The following is a 23,307-nucleotide window of genomic DNA, read 5'->3' on the forward strand; positions in this document are numbered from 1 at the left end:
CTAAAAACATGCTGAGAAACACTAAAATCCTGAAAGACTAAAGAAAAATTTGAGGAATCATTCTGACTTGCAGAAAAACTTGAGAAACAGTGGAAAATCGCCAGGGAAAAGTTCCAAGCTGGAAAAGCACCAAGCTGTAAAAGCTCTAAGCTGAAGGCTGAAACTCAAAATTCCTCATTGTAGCACAAGACTCCATAGGATCACCCGGAAGTCCAGCTTCTATTCCCAAAGTGCAGAATCAGGAAACCGAGCAGAAGTAAGCTAGAGCTTTTAAATTTCAGGATCGAGCATGTCCTCCGAAACTGTTAAATGTTCAGTCGTCAAAAATTGTTGTTTACAAACTCAATTGAGAAATCTAGATACCCGAATTTGCGCCTGACTTTGCTCTGAGAAGCCGAGGGCAGAAGTAATTAATTCAGAAAAGTCATAATTAAAGAATCGACTTTAAAGACCTGCAAAAGCCTTGATTTAAAGTTTTAGTGACCTTAAAGTAGAGAACTGAAACGGAGAAATCTGTAGCCAGTGAATCCAGCAGCCATTTAAAAAAGGTTTTCAAGGCCAAGCACGGCTGACACTGCAGTGGGAGCCTTCCAAAATCAGCAAACACATATAAACCCTCTTGTCTTCAAACGAACAGCAGTGCCATCTTGAATTTCAGAAACTTCTTAAAGCTGAGCTGGACTTTAACATTTTTTAACTATGGATCAGAATTCTACCCTTCCAGATCAATCTCCAGGCACTTCGGGGAAAAGTTTCCATTGATATATGGTTGCTTCAGTTCTGGGTGAAAAGACAAGCTGAACAAGTTAACACTGATTTATTCAGTTGGCCCTAGAGCAGACAACATTATTGCTAGACAAGGAATCAATAAATCATTTGTTAAATTTGATGAAGTACTAAAATTAGTTGATTATTTTAATCTAAGAAGCTACAAAATCCTCGTAAGGACTAAATTTAATACATGTGTCCAGCACCCTGGCTCATTCATTAATGGCTTGTCCTGGATGGCTGAAGGCTGCGAATATGGACACCTAAAAGTTAAACATATCCGGAATAAAATAGTTGTAGGAATAATGGACATTGCAATCTCAGACATGCTGCGAACAAAGGAGGATCTAACCCTCGAGAAAAATATCCAGTCAGACTGATCTCTGTGCAGGACTGGTCCATTTTAAGGTGAGAAAGTAAACCATTGGACAAAGAAAAGGCTTTGTTTGTTCAGCAGCACAGAAACGGGGGTGCACTGGGCCAAGAGAAAAAATATCCTCAGCAGCCAATAGAGTGACCATGCCAGCACCCCCTGTCATGTGAGAGTATCTTTAAGAAATGGGTGTTTAAGAAATGTACCTTTTAAGAAATCGGTGCTTATCTGCGATGTCAGGGTGTGGGTGGAGCTGGGCTGTCTGTCAGCTTTTTACTTTTGTTTTAGGCTGTTTGTTGCAGGGTGTGTTTTAGTTTCGTTTTTAGTTTTGGAGCTGAAGCCAGGTGAACTGCTGTTCTCTCTGCCATGAAAAGACTATCTCTTGATCATTTGGTGAATTCAGAATTATAATTTTTTTCAGTAGTGAATGTAAACCTGATGTGCTTCTGCTAAAAGGCGTTTATTTTGTCTTCTGGATATTGTTTGGGAAGTTATTAAGGATTACTTAGTGTTGTATTCCTTTGGCGTTGTATTTGAATTGTTGGTTGCTAAGATGTTCACTGTATGTTTTAAAAAGGTTAACTTGAGTTCATAGAATAAACAGTGTTTTGCTTTAAAAAATACTTTTCCTTTTCTACTGTACCACAATCTGTAGAGTGGGCCGTGTGCTCCCCATATCACAATCTATTAAAGGTTGTGGGTCAGGTGAACTCCATGCTACACTTTGGGGTTCTCTAAACCCTGGCCCATAATACCCCACAGGTGAGATCAGTATCCTGCAATTTCAACTCCGTGTTTACAATGTCTCAGAGTTAGACACTTGCAAACTGAACAAGGCCAAAACCTCAATGTCCAGAAGACCCAAGATGATTCATAAGTTGGAGATTGCACAGCAAGGGAGCATACAGCCTTGCTTCTTGGGTGAAAGATCCAGGATTTTCATATTGGGATGCAGACGTTTAAGTTAATGGCCATCTCAAATTTTAAATTGGACATGGGAGACAGCGTTATGGAACTCTTGGACAAAGAATCATAGCTGTGAAACGTTGGGATTCGAACAACACACACTCTCTATGAGCCTGGAGGAATCCGACTTTGGGTCATATGCATGATTCTAGAACCACTGTGGTATTATGGCCACAAATCTTCAAGCTAATATACGTCATCTGTAACCAATCTTTTTCTTCCAACAGAGAGGTGCCTGTGTAACTCTGAATCTCCTCAAAACTGCAGAAGCGGTCAAGACAACAAATGTCGTAAATGATACACAAATGCAAGTTTGCATGAGCTCAAACATGAAACAGTGTCCTGACTAGCACTTCAGCTCTGAACTGCGTAGAGCAGGCTTGGTGCTGGCCTTTGACAAGGTGCCCTATAGCAGGCTGTTCAATCGGTTAAGAGCCCATTGTGTTAAGGGTAAAATACCGGCATGGATAGACAATTGGCTGAGTGGAAGAAGGCTGAGAGTGGGGATAAAGGGGCCTTTTTCAGGATGACAGCCGGTGACTAGTGGTGTGCCTCGGGCCATTGTTGCGACCACAAGTTTTCACAATATGCATTAATGATCTGGGAGAAGGAACTGAGGGCACTGATGCAAAGTTTGCAGAGGCAAAGATACGCAGAGGGCCAGGTAGTATTGAGGAAGCAGGGAGGCTACAGAAGGACTTGTAAAGGCTAGCAGAGTGGGCAAAGAAGTGGCAGATGGAATACAATGTGGAAAAGCGTGAGGTTATGCACTTTGGTAGGAAGAATAGACTATTTTCTAAATGGGAAAAGACTTTGGAAATCAGAAGCACAAAGGGACTTAGGAGTCCTCATTCAAGATTCTCAAGGCTAACGTGCATTTTCAGTCAGCAGTTAGAAAGACAAATGCAATGTTTTTAAAAATAAGTTCAGAGTACCCAATTCTTTTTTTTCCAATTAAGGGGCAATTTAGTGTGACCAATTTGTCTACCCTGCACATCTTTGGGTTCATAGAATTTACAATGCAGAAGGAGGTCATTCGGCCCATCGAGTCTGCAATGGCTCTTGGAAAGAGCACCCTACGCACGGTCAACACCTCCACCCTATCCCAATAACCCCACCCAACACTAAGGGCAATTTTGGACACTAAGGGCAATTCATCATGGCCAATCCACCTAATCTGCACATCTTTGGACTGTGGGAGGAAACCGGAGCACCCGGAGGAAACCCACGCGCACACTGGGAGGATGTGCAGACTCCGTACAGACAGTGACCCAAGCCGGAATCGAACCTGGAACCCTGGAGCTGTGAAGCCATTGCGCTATCCACAATGCTACCGTGCTGCCCACGGTGGGGATGAGACCCACGCAGATGCAGGGGAAATGTGCAAACTCCACACGGACAGTGACTTGAGGCTGGGATCGAACCCGGGTGCTCAGTGCTGTGAGGCACTAGTTCTAACCACTGCACTACTGTGCCGCCCTTGGCAAATGCAATGATAGCATTCATGTCGAGAGGGCTAGAATACAGAGCAGGGATGTATTTCTGAAGGTGTAAAGCCAGACCCCATTTGGAATATTTTGAGCAGTTTTGGGGTCCCGTATCTAAGGAAGGATGTGCTGATCTTGGAAAAGGTCTAGAGGAGGTTCAGAAGAATGATCCCTGGAATGAATAGCTTGTCATATGAGGAACGGTTGAGGACTCTGGGTCTGTACTCATTGGAGTTTAGAAGGATGAGAGGGATCCTATTGAATCTTGGGAATACTGAGAGGTCGAGATAAAGTGAACGTGGAGAGGATGTTTCCACTAGTAGGAAAAACCAGAACCCGAGGGCACAGCCTCTGACTGAAGGGACGATCCTTTAAAACTGAGATGAGGAGGAATTTCTTCAGCCAGAGGGTGATGAATCTGTGGAACTCATTGCCGTAGAAGGTTGTGGAGGCCAAAAACTGAATGTCTTTAAGACAGAAATAGATAGGTTCTGAGGAGAAGGCAGGAGAATGGGGATGAGAAACATATCAGCCATGATTGAATGGCGGAGCAGATGAAATGGGCCAAATAGCCTAATTCTGCTCCTATGTCTTATGGTCTTATGGAAAGACCTCGTTGGTCAGGCCAGCCAACCATTAAAATCATTACCATGACACATCAATGGACGATAGACAAGAGAGCAACCAACAACCAGAAAAGCCTTGGCTTCTGACTCTTAATGGCTGTTGATGAGGTCAACACTGTGACACAGAGCAAACACTGCAACTCCCAGCCGGCATGGTGCTACCACCGACGATGCTGGGACCAGGCAGCAGCCGTCCATTGGCAATAGCACATCACACAGCCAAATGCAAAAGATAGCTTACTAAAAAAAAACACATCCTCATGGCAGGAACCACGGAACCACAGAGGACATCATGACAGACCACACTATGAACAAAGAGGAAAAAGGAGATCGGAGATTAGCATGTTTGTCCACCTTGTGAAAAATGGGATGGAACAACAACTGCCTATCACCACAACTGCACAATCAACAAATACTAAGGAACGGAGGGGGAAAAAAGACAGTAAGATACTCATGCCAGAACAACAGAGTTTGCCACTCTTCTGACAGTAGTGCAATTGAGATTTGGAAGGGTTATAAGGCCTGCGCACCGCTTGCCAAAATCAGGGACTTGAAGGGGTAGTATGGGTGGCTATAATAATGTAAATACAAGGAATGAAGTAGAGTAGAAGGTAATGTGAGACTGAGTACAGTACTGTCCACACAGTGTAAGAAAACATATCCTGCACCCAGATGTTAGTCTATATTGGACAGAGCCATATGCACAAGCAAGCATGGAGACAACTCCTAGCTGTATACACTTACAAAGTTCTTGTTAATACATACTGTTTCAATGAAGAATACAGGTGGGCATGCCAGGAGCAGCACAAGGCATACGAAAAATGAGGCGTGAACCTGGTGAAGTGATAACACAGGGCTACACGCATGCCAAATAACATAAGCAGCACGGTAGCATTGTGGATAGCACAATCGCTTCACAGCTCCAGGGTCCCAGGTTCGATTCCGGCTTGGGTCACTGTCTGTGCGGAGTCTGCACATCCTCCCTGTGTGTGCGTGGGTTTCCTCCGGGTGCTCCGGTTTCCTCCCACAGTCACAAAGATGTGCAGGTTAGGTGGGTTGGCCATGATAAATTGCCCTTAGTGTCCAAAATTGCCCTTAGTGTTGGGTGGGGTTACTGGGTTATGGGGATAGGATGGAGGTGTTGACCTTGCGTAGGGTGCTCTTTCCAAGAGCCGGTGCAAACTCGATGGGCCGAATGGCCTCCTTCTACACTGTAAATTCTATGATCAAGTGAAAGACAGAACTAAGAGATCTCACAACCAAAGGATCAGATGTAAGCTTTACAGTCCTTCCACATCCAGTTGTGAATGATGGTGGACTATTCAACAACTCACCGGAGAAGGAGGCAGCTCCAAAAATATCCCCACCCTCAATGATGGAGAAGCCCAGCACATCAGTGCAAAAGACAAGGCTGAGGCATCCGTAACAATCTTCAGCCAGAAGTGGCTAGTGGATGATCCAGCTCGGTCTCCTCCAGAAGTCCCCACGTCACCGATGCCAGTCTTCAACCAATTCGATTTACCCCATGTGATATCAAGAAATGGCTGAAGGCACGGGATACGGACAATATTCTGGAAACCGTACTGAAGACCTGTGCACCAGAACTCGTCATGCTCCTAGCCACGCTGTTCCAGTAGTGACAACACTGGCATCTACCCGGCAATGTGAACAATTGCCCTGGTATGTCCTGTATGCACAAAACAAGACAAATTCAACCCGGTCAATTACCACCCCTGTCAGTCTATTCTCGATCATCAGTGAAGTGATGGAAAAGGTCAGTGCAATGAAACGATGCTAACTTAACAAGAACTTGCTCACTGACGCTCAGTTTGGGTTCCGCCAGTGTCACTCAGCTCCTGACCTCATTACAGACTTGGTTAAACATGGACAAAAGTGCTGAACTCCAGAGCTGAGGTGAGAGAGACTGCCCTTGACATCAAAGCAGCATTTGATCGAGCATGGCATCAAGAAGCCCCAGCTAAACTGGAGTCAATGGGAATTAGGGGGAGTCATACAAAGCACAAAGGATGATGCTTGTGGGTGTTGGAGATCAGTCATCCTAGTCCCAGGACATCACTGCAGGAGTGCCTCAGGGTCGTCACTTAGGCCAAACATTTTTAGGTGCTTCATTAATGGCTTTCTTTCCAACATAAGGACAGATGTGGGGCTATCCGCTGATGATTGTACAATGTTTAGCACCATTCACGACTCCTCAGACACTGAAACAGTCCATGTGCAAATGCAGCAAGAACTGGACAATATCCAGGCTTGGGCTAACAAGTAACCTTTGCGCCACACAAGTGCCAGATAATGACCATCTCCGGCAAGAGTGAATCATTAGCATTCAATAGCATTACCATTACTTGCTCTCCCACTATCAACATCCTGCGGGTGGGGCTACAAGAACAAGCCAGAGGCTAGGAATCCTGGGCAAATAACTCTCCTACTGACTTCCCAAAGCCGGTCCACCACCTACAAGGTATAAGTCAGCAGTGTGATGGAATACTCTCCATTTGCCTTGATGAGTGCAGTTCCAACGATACTCCAAGAAGCTCTATAACATCCAGAACAAAGCAGTCTGATAATTGGCACTCCTTCCACAAACATCCACTCTCTCCACCACCAATTCACAGTAGCAGCAGTGTGTACCATCTACAAGATGTACCACTGCAAACTCACAAATGCTCCTTGGGCAGCACCTTCCAAACCCACCACTGCTACCATCTAGAAGAACATGGGCAACAGATACATTGGAACACCACCACGTGGAGGTCCCCTCCAAGTCACTCACCATCCTGACTTGGAAAGATATCGCTGTTCCTTCACTGTCACTGGGTCAAAATCCTGGGACTCGCCCCCTAATAGCACAGTGGGTGTACCAAAACCACATGGACTACAGCGGTTCTAGAAAACAACTCACCACCAACTCTTCCACCCACAGTCCAAGATGTGCAGGCTAGGTGGATTGGCTATGCTAAATTGCCTTAGTGTCCAAAAGGTTAGGTGTGGTTACTGGGTTACGAGGATAGGGTGGAGGCGTGGGCTTAAGTAGGGTGCTCTTTCCAAGGTCTGGTGCAGACTCAATGGACTGAATGGCCTCCTTCTGCACTGTAGATTCTATGATTCCTTGAGGGCAATTAGGAATGGGCAACAAATGCTGGTCTAGCTAGCGAAGGCCACATCCCGTAAAAATGAATTTAAAAAAAAAATACAGCTAACTCTACTTAAGAATACAAAGATTTTATTAAGACCTACCGGCAGTGACGTGGCTGACTGGAACATAGGGGGCAGATCCCATCACAGGATAAATTGGAAAATGTTTACAGATTATCACCTTTCTTCTCTGTCCTGGATTCCAGGTCTCCATGTTCTGTCTGAAATGTGAAAAGTATGCATTTTCCAGTTTTCCTACATTAAAAGTTATTGTCCAAATGGCAGCCACAGCAGTGACCTGGAAACAAACCAGCTTCCCAATTCTGTCTCCACCATGAAAATCCAGCCCTTTGCGTTTGTAAATGTTGTTGTCAGCTGACTGCAGATCCTGACCTGCAGTAACACGTTGCAAGCAAGCTGGTTATTTATGTTGCCAACTGTGTGTATGCGTGTGCGCTGGGGATTGTGTTCATTGTGGGGGGGGGGGGGGGGGGTGGCAGTGGTGGTGGTATGTGTGTGTTGGGTGTAGGACGGGGGGGGGGGGGCAGTGTGCTGTGGGGTTGGAGGAGTGGGTGGGAGCAGGGCACCAGATGGAGAGGCATCACAGCTAAGCCTGAACAGACCCTCTGGCTGCACTTTGCGGCAGGGGTTACCTAATCCTGGTCAAGAGCAGGTACCCTGATCGATTAATTCTCTCTTTCCACCCCCACCTTGTTGGTCAGTGTGACTATCGAGCCCTGAAACTTGGGGGAGAAGAGGGAACACATTGTAACTGGGCTTAATTCTTGCATGTTCTCAGGACTTGGTGTACCAATAGCTTCCTCGGCACTGTCCCATCAAATATTGCCAATGCAGATACAGAGCAAATTTACTCTTTACTCTGGCTTTGTTAAAAACACTCCAGGCAGGTACCATACGAGTTAGATTTCGAGTCCATTATCTCTACGCAGAGTGCCCATATTAAACCAGTATCATTTTCATTTCTCTACAATTATTTGATATCTGTCTGGGACAAACTGTCTAACTGTCATAATTTTCAGCTGAAAGTAGATCAATGTTTTGGAAGAGATCCGTTTGCTGAATTGTTGATTGTTTATGCACACGGAGATAAAATGGCTAACACACAAGGTTAGGTGGATATATTCATATGTAAAATACATTTCCGACAAACTAACAATGATTTGTGCTCTGCACCTGTTGATTGACACTGCTGAAGATTTAATTCATGTGGCCCTTGTATCCAAAGAAAGCCGTGCTCGTATCATGTACATGAGTTTGGATGACACAGGTTGACAGAACCATGTTCGAACTGCTCTCGTCACTCGTGTTTAACTGACTACCCCATCTAGGCATTTTATAGGGTTCATGTGTTTGACTAACTGTGGTTGTCAACAGTCTCCCCATTACCTTGCAGTTTATATCTGTGCACCCCAGCCAAGGATCACGGGACTATGGGTAATTAGCAGCAACAAATCTCAAAAGTATTAGGAGAGCTGAACAAGGGAGAGAAGAAAAATGTGTGTTTCCACAAGCTGCTGGAAATTCTGGATTTTCCTCAGCTGACCTTATTAAATTTTTGAATCCGTTCCCATTTGGAGGAAAGGTCAGTGTTCTGACTATAGACTCCACTCCTGGTTGTGTAGCAGACCATTTTAAAAAAAACGATTGTTGCCTGGCTTATTATATTCAAACAAATCTAAATTTTATAAGCATGCTGTGCGGTTAACATGCACTCTCCTGGATTGTCGCACCCAAGTTTCAGTTGTACAATCAGACCCCTCGTGTCAGGCAGGCAGCTTTCAAACATTTTTCCCTCCTGATTTCTGACTACCTCCCTTGTGTGCGGTTTGTAGCCGAACCTGATTCTGTCCTTCGGTACCCACCTTGGTCACATTTTGCAGAGAGATCCGGGAGTAGTTCAGTATTTGCACCTATTACCTCTACTGTAAAAACAGCCGTTTTTGTGTTCCAGTGGAAGTATCCAAATACAGCAAACAAATCACTACAGAGTTAACAAAAGAACTTTATAGAATGTTAGCCTTTATCTGGAAAGGGTTGGAATACCAAGGGGAGGAAGTGATCCTTCATGAGCAAAGTCTTGAGCAGAGTCCTTTTGGGGCACTGCTTTTAAACACAAAACCCCAGTCACCAGAGGTCCTTGAGGGTACGGTGGGCAACTACAGTTCCCAAGCATGCTCAGCATTTTGATGCACAGGGGTTTATGAATTCCCTTTGGGTTTAAGTGAGCAGCTCAGTGGTTAACGCTGCCTTTAACTTGCTTCAGGAAGAAAACAAAAGACTGCTGTGTTCTGGTCACAAAAGCTCAGCATGATGCACCCACGTGCAAATTGTTTAAATTGTCAGTTTTACGGACCGAGTGGTGAATGCCAGAGCTTGTCCAGCCCTGGCCTTGGGCCAATCTGCTGGACTTTAGAGAGGGGAATTAATATGATGTTTGAAATGTGAATAGATCTGCCACAACTAATAAACGTAACTGTCCTTTAAATTGCTGGAGGGCAAGGTTGTGGCAGTACTTATAAGGATGTTTGGAGAAAGGGCGGGGGTTAGGGGTGAGGGGTAAAGGGTTATGTTTTCTAAAGAAAAAAATAAAATTGTGCAGGCTCTCAGTTGATATTTGGTATCCTGTGCCAATATTTTGGGTTCTTTTCCAGAAAGGAGCATGCTGCATTTGTCTGTATCCTACCCTCTCCTCTGCCATGTCTACCCAATGCCTTCACACAGATTTCTGCAGCCCAATGAGTGACTTCATCTTTTCACAATGAAACCTGCGCCAATAGGTCAGTCACTGGGATACCAACAGAAGTTAGTGGGTAAGGGGCAAGGTGAGAGTGACTGCCGTTGACATCTCAACAGCTTTTGATAGTGTGTGACATCAAGGAGCCCGAACCAAGTCAAAGTCACTTGAATTCAATGGGAAACTCCACTGCTTGGAGTCAAACTCACTGCAAAAGAAGATGGTTGTGGCTGTTGGAGGCCAGTCATCTCAATCCTAGTATATCACAGCAGGAGGTACTCAGGGTAACAACCTAGGCCCAACCATCTTCTGCTGTTTCATCAAAGACCTTCCTTCTATCAGAAGTGACTCGTTTATTGATGATTCCACAATGTTCAGTGCCATTCACAATTCCTCAGATACTGAAGTTATGGTGAATCGTTTATAAAACGGCCTGAACCGGAATAATCTGTCCAATTCTGGGGAATCACTCTTCAAGGATGTGAAGGCGTTGGAGAGGATGCAGAAGAGGATGAAAGTGTTCAGTGACAGGGAATAGAATGGCTGAGCCGGGACTGTTCTCCTTTGAGAAGAGAAGGTTAAGAGGAGATTTGATAGACGTGTGCAAAACCATGAGGGGTCTGATCTGGACAGAGTGGATAGGGAGAAACTGTTCTCATTGACAAAAAGGTTGAGAATCAGCAGGCCTATATGCACACAACGAGTTAAATGGTGGCCTCCTGTTCTGTAACTATGCTATGATTCTATTCAATAATTCTGTGAAGTAGTCTGCATGCATGCGTGAAAACTTGGACAACAATCAGGCTTGGGCTTAAAAAATGGCAAGTAATGATGAAGCCACAGAAGTGCCAGGTAATGATGCCTCCCCTTGATATTCAATGACACCACTAAATCCCCCTCTATCAACTTCTGGGAGTTACTATTGACCATTTACCATTGAACCTAAATGAACAGCCATATAGTGTGGCTACAGCAACAGTCGGAGGCTGGAATTCTGCAGTGTATAACTCACTTCCTCACTGCTCAAAGTCTTTTCACCATCTACAATATGCAAGACAGGAGTGTGATGGAATATGCTTACCATGTTGAATGCAGCTCCAAAAAACTACTTGGGAAGCTCAGCACATTCCAGGATCAGGCAGCCCACTTGATTGGCACTCCATCGCCAGCTTAAACATTAATTCCCTCCACACTGATGCATAGTGGCAGCAGACTGTACTAGCCACAAGATTCACAGCAACAATTTGCCAAAGCTTCTTCAACAGCACCGTCCAAATCTGCAGCTCTACCACTTAGAGGAGCAGGGACAGCAGACACATGGGAACACAACATCATCTGCAACTACCCCTCCAGATTATCCAGATAGAATCCTGACAGTGCAGAAGGACGCTATTTGGCCCATTGAATCTGCACTGACTCTCCAAAACCGTACCCCCTGCCCTATCCTATAATGCCACCTAACCTGTGGACACGAAGGGGTAGTTCAGCAATCCACATAATCTGTACATCTTTGGACTGTAGGAGGAAACTGGAGCACCTGGGGAAACCCAAGCAGACACTGGGGGAATGTGCTAACTCCACACAGACAGTCACCCAAGATTGGAATCGAACCCGGGTCACTGGCACTATGAGGTAGCAGTGCTAACCACTGGATCAACATCCTGGAACTCCTTCCCCAACTACGCTGTGAGTGTACCTACATCACATAGACTGCAGTGGTTCAAGAAGATGGCTCATCAACGCTTTCCCAAGGGTAATTAAGGATGCACTATAAATGCCAGCTTTGCTAGTGATCTCGCATCCCACGAATGGGTAACAAAAATGAGAAATGCCTTCAGTGAGAGCATTATGAATCTTTGAAATCCTCTACACAGAGAGTTGTGGATGATCAGTTGTTCACTATCCATAGGAACATGGATTCAGCCCCTCAAGCCTGCTCTGCCATACTATGAGATAATGGCTGATCTGTGGCCTCACTCCACATACCTGTCATTGGCCCATATTTCTTGATACCGTTTGTCATATAAGTGTCCCTTTAAGCAAGGTTTGGTCTCTTATCATATGACTTGCAGCACGGCTTCAGTGCCATTTTGTGGGTGGAGTTGGGCTGTGGTTGTCAGGTGAGAGGGTTTTTTTTTGTTTCAGTTTTCGTTTGGTTGCTGTGGACTGCAGAAGGAAAAATAAGTGTTTGCCCTGTTTTTCTCTATTTTCATTTTAAAAGCTGTTCCAGTGAAAAGCACATAGGGTATGGCAAACTGCCTTGGTAATTTTAAAGATAGAGTTGTTTTTTGGAAGGAGTTTGAAACTGCTGGTTGAAACTGGATCAGAATCTGAGAAAGGACCAGCCCCATTCAAGTGAGAATACAGTGTGTTGGGCCACATCCTTGAAAGGGGTTTTGATTTAATGGATTTTGTTATTGAATTGAAACAGCTAAGGGGGAATTCATTAAGTGTTATATACATAGATTATTGTAGCTGTTGTGTTGTCTTTATGTTTGTAATTGATAAATTATTGCTGTGTTTTTATATATATATATAATATGTTGACTACATTCTCAGAATAAACCTTGTTTTGATTAAAGCGCCTAGGAAGTCTGATGACTCCGCAGTGACCCAAGCTGGGAATTGAACCTGGGACCATGGTGCTATGAAGCAACAGTGCTAGCCACTGTGCTACCATGCAGATTAGCCATGATCATAATGAATGATGGAGCAGGCTCAAAGAGCAGCATGGCCGCCTCCTACTCCTACTTAAATCACTGCAGGACCAGGGGAACCTAATGGGTGAGACCTTGATGTCTTCCTGTGAGCCACTGAGCTATCAAGGGAAGTCGGTGAGTGACATCATGAGCTCTGTATTGTCAGCAGCCTGCCAGAGGAAGCAGATAGGTGAGAGTGAGATCTGTACTATCAGTCACTGGACTTCAGACAGGCATTTTGCTCTATACTCCCAGCAACCATGCAGTTCAGGGTGTAAAATGTATGACGAGAGGGAAGTTCACATAGTTCAGTATAGGCAGTTGCTTTCTGACATATGACATGGAGCTAATTAGTGCATTACAGCTAAAGTATCTTGTCCTTTCTTGGCAACAGTCTCCAACCATTGCCGGGAAGATGCTGTTAATTGAATTGGGAATTAAATTGTGATTCCCAACATTGATGCAACTGAGGTCTATTTTCATCTGCCATCCTCTGGCTTCTGGCCTGCTTTACAAATGTTAATACTGTTATTACTTTCCATTGCAGGGTTGTGAAGGAAGAAATTTCGGACGACAATGCTAAGTTACCGTGCTTCAATGGGAGAGTGGTCTCGTGGGTAAGTGAGTGATTTCGAGGTGAAGGATAGGTGGCAGAGGGGACCATGCGATGGGGGAAGGGGTGATGCATCCTGTCTTTGAGTTGTTAACCCAGTGGAAGGTTCAGATCATTGTCAGGATATGTCTTGACACAAGTTTGATTAAAGGTAGAAACAAAAGCACGAGATTCTGGCAACAAACAGCAGGACAAGCAGCATCTCTGGTGAAAATACAGCAGTTACTGTCTTGGCTGTGGCCCCTTGGTTTGGCAGGAATAATAATGAAAAGACACTGAATGCTGTGAGGGAGTGGAGGGACCTGAAGTTCAAATAAAGAACTGGGGAAAGTGAGACTGTGGATAGATAAAATTTTGAAATGAGAAACACTGTTTTGGATGTTATCAATGGGATGTAGAGTACAGGAATAAATAAGTAATTAATACATTTATAATAAGCATTGGTTAGGCCAAGGTTGGAGATTGTATGCAGTGTTTGGTTCCCCATTATAGAAAGTATATTAAAACCATAGGGCAGAATTAAGGGCCCCTGCTGAGGTTGGTAAGGAGATGACTGAGGCCTACAAATATTTGCACTGTGCTAGTTTTCTGAAACCATTTCTGGTGCTGGCCATTTTGGGCAGATTCATTCAGAGCCTGATTGATGCGACCATCAATTCACACAAAACAAGGAGTAGAAGTAAACTGTGGCTTTAATCAACTATAACAGTGCCTGCCTGCGACTGCTCTGCTACTGAGAACGACCTACAGGGCTACTGCCCTTTATACCTCACCTCAATGGGAGGAGCCAGGGGCGGAGCCCACACAGGCACCAATATGATACATCACAGGTAATACCTTACAATGGTCCATAGATGGAGCCCTCATGGGCAACAGCTTGATACAGTTACATGCATGGTGAATGGTTAATGCAATACATTCACCACACTGGCCAGGCTGCTGCTCCCTCCCCCACCCCCCCGACTCAACATTAACTTTGTTCTCTGCAGAGATGCTGCCTGTGTGCTGAGTATTTCCAGTATTTTCTGTTTTTATTTATGTTGCTGTTGGCTGATCACTGGCAGCACTTGTGGCTAAAGCAGTATGTTGGGAATCTGACCTGTGCGCAGCAACCTGGAGGAGCCATGAGCGTTGTACTATTAGGTTTTTTTTCACACCAGCTAGTAACTGGGCCTCTGATCTCAGGTCTTCAGTGTTTTCTTTCTTCTTTCATGGGATGAGTGAGTTCCTGGCAAGACCAGCACTTGTTGCCTAATTGAACAGAGTGGCTTGCTCGGCCATTTCAGAGGACAGTTTAAGAGTCAGTCACAACGGTGTGGAATGAAACGTAGGCCAGACCAGGATGGCAGATTTCCTTCCCTAAAGGACATTAGTCAGCCAGATAGGTTTTTATGACAATCAACGATGATCATTATTACTGAGACTAGGTTTCAATTTCAGATTTAGCAATTTAAATTCCAGTAGCTGCCATGGTGGAGATTTGAACCTATGTCCCCATTAGTCTGGGCCTTTGGATTGCTCATCCAGTGACATCGTAATTACATCATTGTCAGACCCCTACAACGATATCGGGGATAATCTTTTACACCTTCATCTTTGGGTTGGGGGCAGATGTGTTGAAAAATTTCCGATGCTGTCTTAGTGTGTAGGTTCTCTAGTTCCACCCCCAAAGTGGGTTATTTTGTCAGAGAAATGGTGGGGGCCTGGTGGCAGCAGGGCTTACCCATGGCCCAGTTGCTGAGACCAATTTAAATTTTTTTAAATGAAGAACGTTTGAGAGTACTTCTATCCTGGGGCACTGCCTCCCTCCCTCCCTCCCTCACATCCCTTAGAAGACATCCTACACTGCTTCCAAGCCTTATTGACTCTCCGACTTCGAGAGCACATCCTCTGACCACTAATTGGCCAATTTGGGGAAACCTGCAGATGAGTGACTGTTAGCCATGCAATGAGAGCTCTGACCCCTGTTTGAGATTGAAGCCCATATTGAAAATCCTTCCCAGGATTTACGGTGTAAGACATTTAAGAGTTCCTGTATTTCTTTTTAAGTGAATGAAAGGCTGTGTGCTTGGTAATAAGAGGGCCAGACAAGAAAGGGAAAAAATTGGAAGATTGTGAGTGGTGAGGCACCTGTTCCACTGTGATGTAGATAGTGCCAAGCATTTGCCTGTATGCACTGGAGCTGCTGTGTTCCTCCGTACTGCCACCCCACAATCAAAAGAGATTGCTTTGATATATTAACATTGGATGAGGATTGATAGGGGCCCGGGTACTTTACTTGCAGTGCTCTGACTGTATGTTAATCAACAGTAAAACTGACAGGATCTGTAAACGGCATATTTATTGGACTGTGCGTGAACTACATTAGCAGATTGGATGTGAGCTTTTCTGTTGCTCTGTGGCATGAAAATTGTTGCAGTGAAGATCCCCGTAAGAATAGAGCAAAATTGGTTGAGATTGGATGCAGGCTGATGTGAAGCATAAACACCAGTATGGAGCAGTTGGGCTGAATGACCGCTTTCTGTTCTGTAGACAAGATGTAATATATTTACGCACAAAGACTAACTATGGCAGAAGACACTGAATGGCTTGCATGATTTACGGAAAATAAAGCAAGAAAATCTGTATGTCCATTTATTATCATATCGAGAAGCATGGAAAGCAAAGTTAATTTGGTCAAGTCTTTTAAGTGAAGGTTATTTTCACAGACCAGGTCTGAGAAAAATCCCAAGGAAAGTCCCTCTGCTTTGCCCCTGGAACCACCTGGAACTAGGCAGATCTAAAGGTCTGGACATTGATCCCTTTCATGAGTCATGGATAACAACGAACATTTTCTGTTTTTATTTGAGATTTCCAGGATTCACAGTATTTTGCTCTTGCGTTGCTTCATTAGTTGAACTAGTTTACTAGTGAAACAGTGACTAATTATCGCAGTTTTGCCAGTGAAGTAGTGACAAATTGAGCGAGTACAGGCGTGGGTGTGACAGATTGGATTGTGCTTTGCGTGTGTCTGGATGGTAATGCAAGAACCTGCACCACCACAGCAAATGATTACCGAGTAGGAAAATTATTCTACCAATGAAAACTGTAGTACTCTTTTTAAACTTCTATTCTTGCACTTCATAAATTGCAGTAACTAAAATGCTATAACTGCCTTCTTCCCACCATATCCAAATACCACGCAACTAAAATATGTTTCCGGTTACTTTACGGTCCACGAAAGTGCATCTGTAGCAGGGAGTCATCAATCTCTTCATTTGTGGGCCTTTTCCAACCCTGGTTACACAGGGTTAAATCTCTGGCTTTTAAAGCAGACCAAGGCAAGCCAGCAGCACGGTTCAATTCCCGTACCAGCCTCCCCGAACAGGCGCCGGAATGTGGCGACTAGGGGCTTTTCACAGTAACTTAATTGAAGCCTACTCGTGACAATAAGCGATTTTAATTTAATTTCATATGCTTCTGTTTGAAACAAAGGCTGATGCCTGAGGTGGAACTTGGAGAAATATCTCCACTGTTGGGGTCGTCCTTCATTACTGACACATCTGTCATGTAATTACACACACAAATGAGTTGCCATAAGAGGGCAGTTGTCCGGAATGACTGAAGTACCATTGAGGTAGATTGTACCAATCATCCCTGCAAGTTATTTATTTGCTCACTCTGGGATTCAAACTTCCAACTATGCATCAATTGATAGTGGATCTTTTCTAGATATTTGGGTAAATCATTGGCCTAGGCAGAATACTTAAAAAAAAATAAATTTAGAGTACCCAATTCATTTTTTCCAATTAAGGGAAAATTTAGCGTGGCCAATCCACCTACCCTGCACATCTTTGGGCGGTGGGGGGGAAAACCATGCAAACACGGGGAGAATGTGTAAACGTCACATGGACAGTGACCCAGAGCCGGGATCGAACCTGGGACCTCGCGCCGTAAGGCATCAGGGCTAATCCACTGTGTCACCTGTAGTGATCTTTACATGGATATGTACATAAGGGGTTAATGGGAAATTGAAAGATCACTAGGGGGCAGCACTGGCGGATATAAAAGCCAGACGCAAGCGGCTCTCTGCCTCTCTTGGTAATTAGACAGGAGCATAGATCTAGCTCCGGACTACTAGTGTGGTCAGACATAGCTACTGTATATAAACGTTGTAACCTTTCTACTGGTATTGATCTAAAAGTAAGAACTCACGCAGTTGTTAAATTCTGTTACTCAATAAACCTTTCAATACCTCTGGATGACTTTGAGCCTTCTTCATCAAGGTGCAGAAAGCCTTTTCTGCAACTGGATTGAGTAATGCATGTTACATACAGTAGTGCTACCAAACACACTACAGTAAGGAAAGACGAACAAAAGATGGTACCAGGAGTGGGGTTTGCGCTCCGTCATCTGCTCCATGACTCTGTGAAAGATTTCAGATGCGGAGATGATCCCGAAAGGCATGCGATTGGAGTAGTATCGTCCAAATGGCGTGTTGAACGTACCCAACAGTCTGCTGGAATCGTCGAGCTGCATCTGCCAAAAGCCTTGGGAAGCATCAAGTTTGGTGAAGATGCAACCTTGCTCCAGGTCATGCACAACCTTCAGCATGGCTGGCCAAAAGGACGGTGCCCGCAGTTCCAAAACATCAAATCTGAACTGTCAGTAGTGGATGGATTAATATTGAGAAATTACATCCCACTAACGCTCAGGTCAGACATGCTCTGCAGGATTCACGAGGGACATCTCGGAATCGAAAAATGCAAAAGAAGAGCAAGGCAATCCGTGTACTAGCCTGGGATAAATGAGGACATTACAAACATGATACTCACATGTGACACGTGTCAAAATCATCAACCGGCACAATGCGAGGAGCCACTCCAGCAGCATGAGATGGCTACGTCACCGTGGAACAAAGTTGGCATAGATTTATTTCACTCCATGGGTCGAAACTATATTCTTATCATTGACTATTGCTCCAACTTTCCGGAAGTAATGAAACTCCTGGATCTCACGTCCGCATCAGTTATCAAAGCCTGCAAGGAAACATCTCGAGGCATGGTATTCCACAAACAGTCATGTCCGATAATGGTGCTTGCTTTGCGAGCTGGGTGTGGACTGAATTCTCCAAGAAATACCACTTTAAATACGTGACATTGAGTCCACACTTTCCCCAATCCAACAGCAAAGTAGAGAAAGGCATACACATTATCAAACAACTCGTAAGCAAGGCCACTGACTCTAATTACGACATACACTTGGCTCTATTATCATACAGATCATCACCGTTGAGCTCAGGGCTTTCACCAGCTCAAATGCTCTTCAATCGAGATATGAGAAGAACGCTACCAGCGTTACACTTCAGCAATCCGGATCACTCAAGTGCTTGACAAGATATGACACCAACGTTACAAACAAAAGCAGCACTATGACCGGCTTGCAAAATCGCTGCAACCATTACCGGTCAATGACATGGTTCGACCTCAACACCCCGGTGGAGGATGGTCCAACGCAGCAACAGTGCTACGACAAGCAGCGCCATGATCATATATTGTAAAATCTGACGAAGGTCTGCTGTTCAGATGCAATCGACGAGACCTGCTGAAGGTTCCCCTTCCTGAACCTGTCTTTCTGATGTTAAATCTACAGGACTCACTCACTCGACAACACTTGACACCATCAGCCGGTGAACAGACGGACATTAAAACCTCAGTGTCTCCATGCCCACTTAGGAGATCAACTTGAATCAGATGCACACCCAACCGTCTGAACCTGTGAACATTGGACTGATGCAGTCATTGATTTCTGTAATGCATTTGCACACGATACAAACTATGTTCCATTCTAGTAACAACACTGAAACTATGTAAAAAGAAAAAGAGGGGGGGATGTAATGATCTTTACATGGGTATGTACATAAGGGGTTAATGGAAAATTGAAAGATCGCTAGGGGGCAGCACTGGCGGGTATAAAAGCCAGACGCAAGCGGACCTCTGCCTCTCTTGGTGATTAGACTGTGATGAGAGCAGGAGCATAGATCTAGCTCAGGGCTACTAGTGTGGTCAGACATAGCTACTGTATATAAACGTTGTAACCTTTCTACTCGTATTGATCTAAAAGTAAGAACTCACACAGTTGTTAAATTCTGTTACTCGGGCAGCACGGTGGCTCAGTGGTTAGCACTTCAGTCTCACGGCACTGAGGTCCCAGGTTCGATCCTGGCTCTGGGTCACTGTCCGTGTGGAGTTTGCGCATTCTCCCCGTGTTTGCGTGGGTTTCGCCCCCACAACCCAAAGATGTGCAAGGTAGGTGGATTGAACATGCTAAATTGCCCCTTAATTGGAAAAAATTAATTGGATACTCTAAATTAAAAAAATAAAAATTCTGTTACTCAATAAACCATTCAATACCTCTGGACAACTTTGAGCCTTCTTCATCAAGGTGCAGAAAGACTCTGCCGCAACTGGATTGAGTAACGCATGTTACATACAGTAGTGCTACCAAATACACTACAGTAAAGTAACAAAAGACCACCGTGCTGACCCTCCTAGGCAGAATACTTGATCAGAACTATTAAAAAGGGCAAGAATCCGATTCTGACTCCTGAACACTGATCTGCTGAAAATCACATAGTTTCTGGTTGGGAAGGTAGTGTACGTAACGATGCAGAAGGTATTGCGTTGCATATGATACGAACTGGGACAGGAGGGAACTGAAACGCTCATGTCCATTCTCTAACCATCTATAATCAGTGTGTTTTTTGGAAAGGAAGTTTCTCAATCCCCAAGGATGGCTATTTTTCAATTGATCAGCAGCAAGCTTTTGTGGGTGTAAATAAAGAGCATTATTCATTTACAGATTTGCCCTGAAGTCCAAATGCTCGGTGTCTCTCTCATTCATGCTGAATATACATTGTTCTGGAGATTGGTGCACCCTTACATGTTGTAAACAAAAGAGTAGTTCATAATTCATGTGTTTGGCTCATCATAGGGAAAACAACCATTGCAGGCCTGTTGAAGGCAGTTGTTCACTCAAAAAGGGTAGACTAGGTGGTTTCAGTAGCTGGAGTCATATTATTGTTGTTTACAATTCCCTTGAAGAGGTGGCTTTTTCAGCTGGTCACAAAATTTGTTACGTGTGATTTTCTTACCAAGGGATCATATTTCTGTCCTGGTGGACTTTGCAAATGAACAGTTGGGCGACTGCTATGTAGCAGTCTCCAGTTTGGTAAAATGCATGGATGTAACTACATTTTTCTGCAGCTGCTGTTTTTGCTGTTTTCTTTGCAGACTGACAAATTTCTCTCTGGGTCTTGGGACAAACAGATTGTACGCTGAATACAGTTTTGGTCACATAATCAACTGCTATTTTCCACCCGGAATGGCTTAAAACTAGAGGCCACTGCTGTACAAAGGAGAATGGGTGGGGTGGTGGTGTGAAATCTGCTCATTCCTACTTTCAATAAACTGGCTTCTGCAGCTTTCTTTGTTAAGTTTCAAACTTGGAGACATGAAGTCTGGAAGTTCATTGATTTTGAGCTTTTCGTAAACCACAAACAGTAGCAGGTATAAACTCCACAGGGGTTCCATCTGGATATGTCCACCCATGGTTATTCAATTGGGAACTTTCCGCAGACTTGAAGTAGAAATTGTAAAAATCACCTGACCTCGGGCAGCCACCCGAACCATTTAGTTTGTGCCTATTTCTAAATAAAAGACGGTTCTAGAAAATTATATCCTGAATGAAGTCCACGTTTAAAGCATGATTAGGGTATGCTTTTACCATTGTGCATAAATTGGGTGCTGTGCAAGGACAGAGTAGGATTGGACCACAGTTGAATCCTTAGACTGAATTATGATGTGGCCGCTTGGGTCTGAACCCAGAGAGTGCCTACCCCAACAAGTAGTAGGATAGCAGGGAGAGTGAATATCCCATGTCACTTTGTATCCGCCTTGTGCCCATGAATGTTTCAGATCTCCACTTCTCAATTACTTAACCGGGGTCATAGAGGTCCACAACACAAGAAAGGCCCTTTGGCCCATCGCGTCTGCATCGGTCAAAAAAAAACATTCTATTCTAATTTTCCAGCACTTGGCCCATAGCCTTTTATGCCTTGACATTGTAAGTGCAAATCTAAATACTACTTCAATGTTATCAGGGTTTCTGCTTCCACGAAAGGCAGGCAGTGACTCCCACCAGCCTCTGGGTGAAAAGTTTTTCCTCACATCCCCTCTGAACCTCCTGACCCTCACCGTAAATCTATGCCCTCTGGTCATTGATCCCTCCACCAAGGGGAAAAGTTTCTTCCTGTGTATTCTATCTGTGCCCCTCAAAAGTTGTATTCTATCTGTGCCCCCTCCAGCCTCTATTGGATTAGATTGGATTTGTTTATTGTCACATGTACCGAGGTACAGTGAAAAGTATTTTTCTGCGAGTAGCTCAACTGATCATTAAGTACATGGGAAGAAAAGGGAATAAAAGAAAATTCATAATTGGATAACACAATGATATACAATGTAACTACATAAGCATCGGCATCGGATGAAGCATACAGGGTGTAGTGTTAATGAGGTCAGTCCATAAGAGGGTCATTTAGGAGTCTGGTAATAGCGGGGGAAGAAACTGTTTTTGAGTCTGTTCGTGCGTATTCTCAGACTTCTGTATCTCCTGCCCAATGGAGGAAGTTGGAAGAGTGAGTAAGCCGGGTGGGAGGGGTCTTTGTGTATGCTGCCCGCTTTCTCCAGGTAGCGGGAGGTGTAAATGGAGTCAGTGGATAGGAGGCAGGTTCATGTGATCGACTGGGCGGTGTTCACGACTCTCTGAAGTTTCTTGCGGTCTTGGGCCGAGTAGTTGCCAAACCAGGCTGTGATGCAGCCCGATAGGATGCTTTCTATGGTGCATCTGTAAAAGTTGGTAAGGGTTAATGTGGACATGCCAAATTTCCTTAGTTTCCTGAAGAAGTATAGGCGCTGTTGTGCTTTTTTTGGTGGCAGCGTCGGCGTGGGTGGACCAGGACAGATTTTTGGAGATGTGCACCCCTAGAAATTTTAAACTGCTAACCATCTCCACCTCAACCCCATTGATGCTGACAGGGGTGTGTACAGTACTTTGCTTCCTGAAGTCAATGACCAACTCTTTAGTTTTGCTGGCATTGAGGGAGAGATTGTTGTCGCTGCACCACTCCACTAGGTTTTCTATCTCCCTCCTGAGATCCGGCCCATTGTGATCGTATCGTCAGCAAAAGTGTAGATGGAGTTGGAACCAAATTTTGCCACGCAGTCATGTGTGTACAGTAGAGTAGAGTAGGGGGCTAAGTACGCAGCCTTGCAGTGCCCCGTTATTGAGGACTATTGTGGAGGAGGTGTTGTTGTTCATTCTTACTGATTGTGGTCTGTTGCTCAGAAAATCGAGGATCCAGTTGCAAAGTGGGGAGCCAAGTCCTAGCTTTTGGAGCTTTGATATGAGCTTGGCTGGGATTATGGTGTTGAAGGTGGAGCTGTAGTCAATAAATAGAAGTCTGATGTAGGAGTCCTTGTTGTCGAGATGCTCTAGGGATGAGTGTAGCGTCAGGGAAATGGCGTCTGCTGTGGACCGGCTGTGACGGTATGCGAATTGCAGTGGATCACAGTGTTCTGGGAAAATGGAGGTGATGCGCTTCATCATCAACCTCTCGAAGCACTTCATTGTGACTGAAGTCAGGGCCACCGGACTGTAGTCATTGAGGCATGTTGCCTGGTTCTTCTTTGGCACCGGTATAATGGTGGTCTTCTTGAAGCAGGTAGGGACCTCGGAGTGGAGTACGGACAAGTTAAAGATGTCCGTGAATACCTCTGCCAGCTGGTCCGTGCAGGCTCTGAGTGGGGATCCCTCTGACCAGGGATCCCG

The 23,307-nt window shown here is 44.7% G+C and overlaps 1 protein-coding gene across 2 annotated transcripts in view; it reads left to right on the forward strand.

Moving 5' to 3' along the window:
• LOC119979474 (segment polarity protein dishevelled homolog DVL-1-like) overlaps nt 1–23,307 on the forward strand; it is a 189,494-nt gene that overhangs the window by 30,074 nt on the left and 136,113 nt on the right. For both annotated transcript variants that reach the window (XM_038821736.1, XM_038821738.1), the window contains exon 2: nt 13,375–13,444. In XM_038821736.1, the coding sequence (XP_038677664.1) occupies nt 13,375–13,444 (70 nt within the window). The remainder of the gene's footprint in view (nt 1–13,374; nt 13,445–23,307) is intronic.

This window comes from Scyliorhinus canicula, chromosome 16, assembly GCF_902713615.1.
Source record: "Scyliorhinus canicula chromosome 16, sScyCan1.1, whole genome shotgun sequence".
Lineage (NCBI taxonomy): Eukaryota > Metazoa > Chordata > Chondrichthyes > Carcharhiniformes > Scyliorhinidae > Scyliorhinus > Scyliorhinus canicula.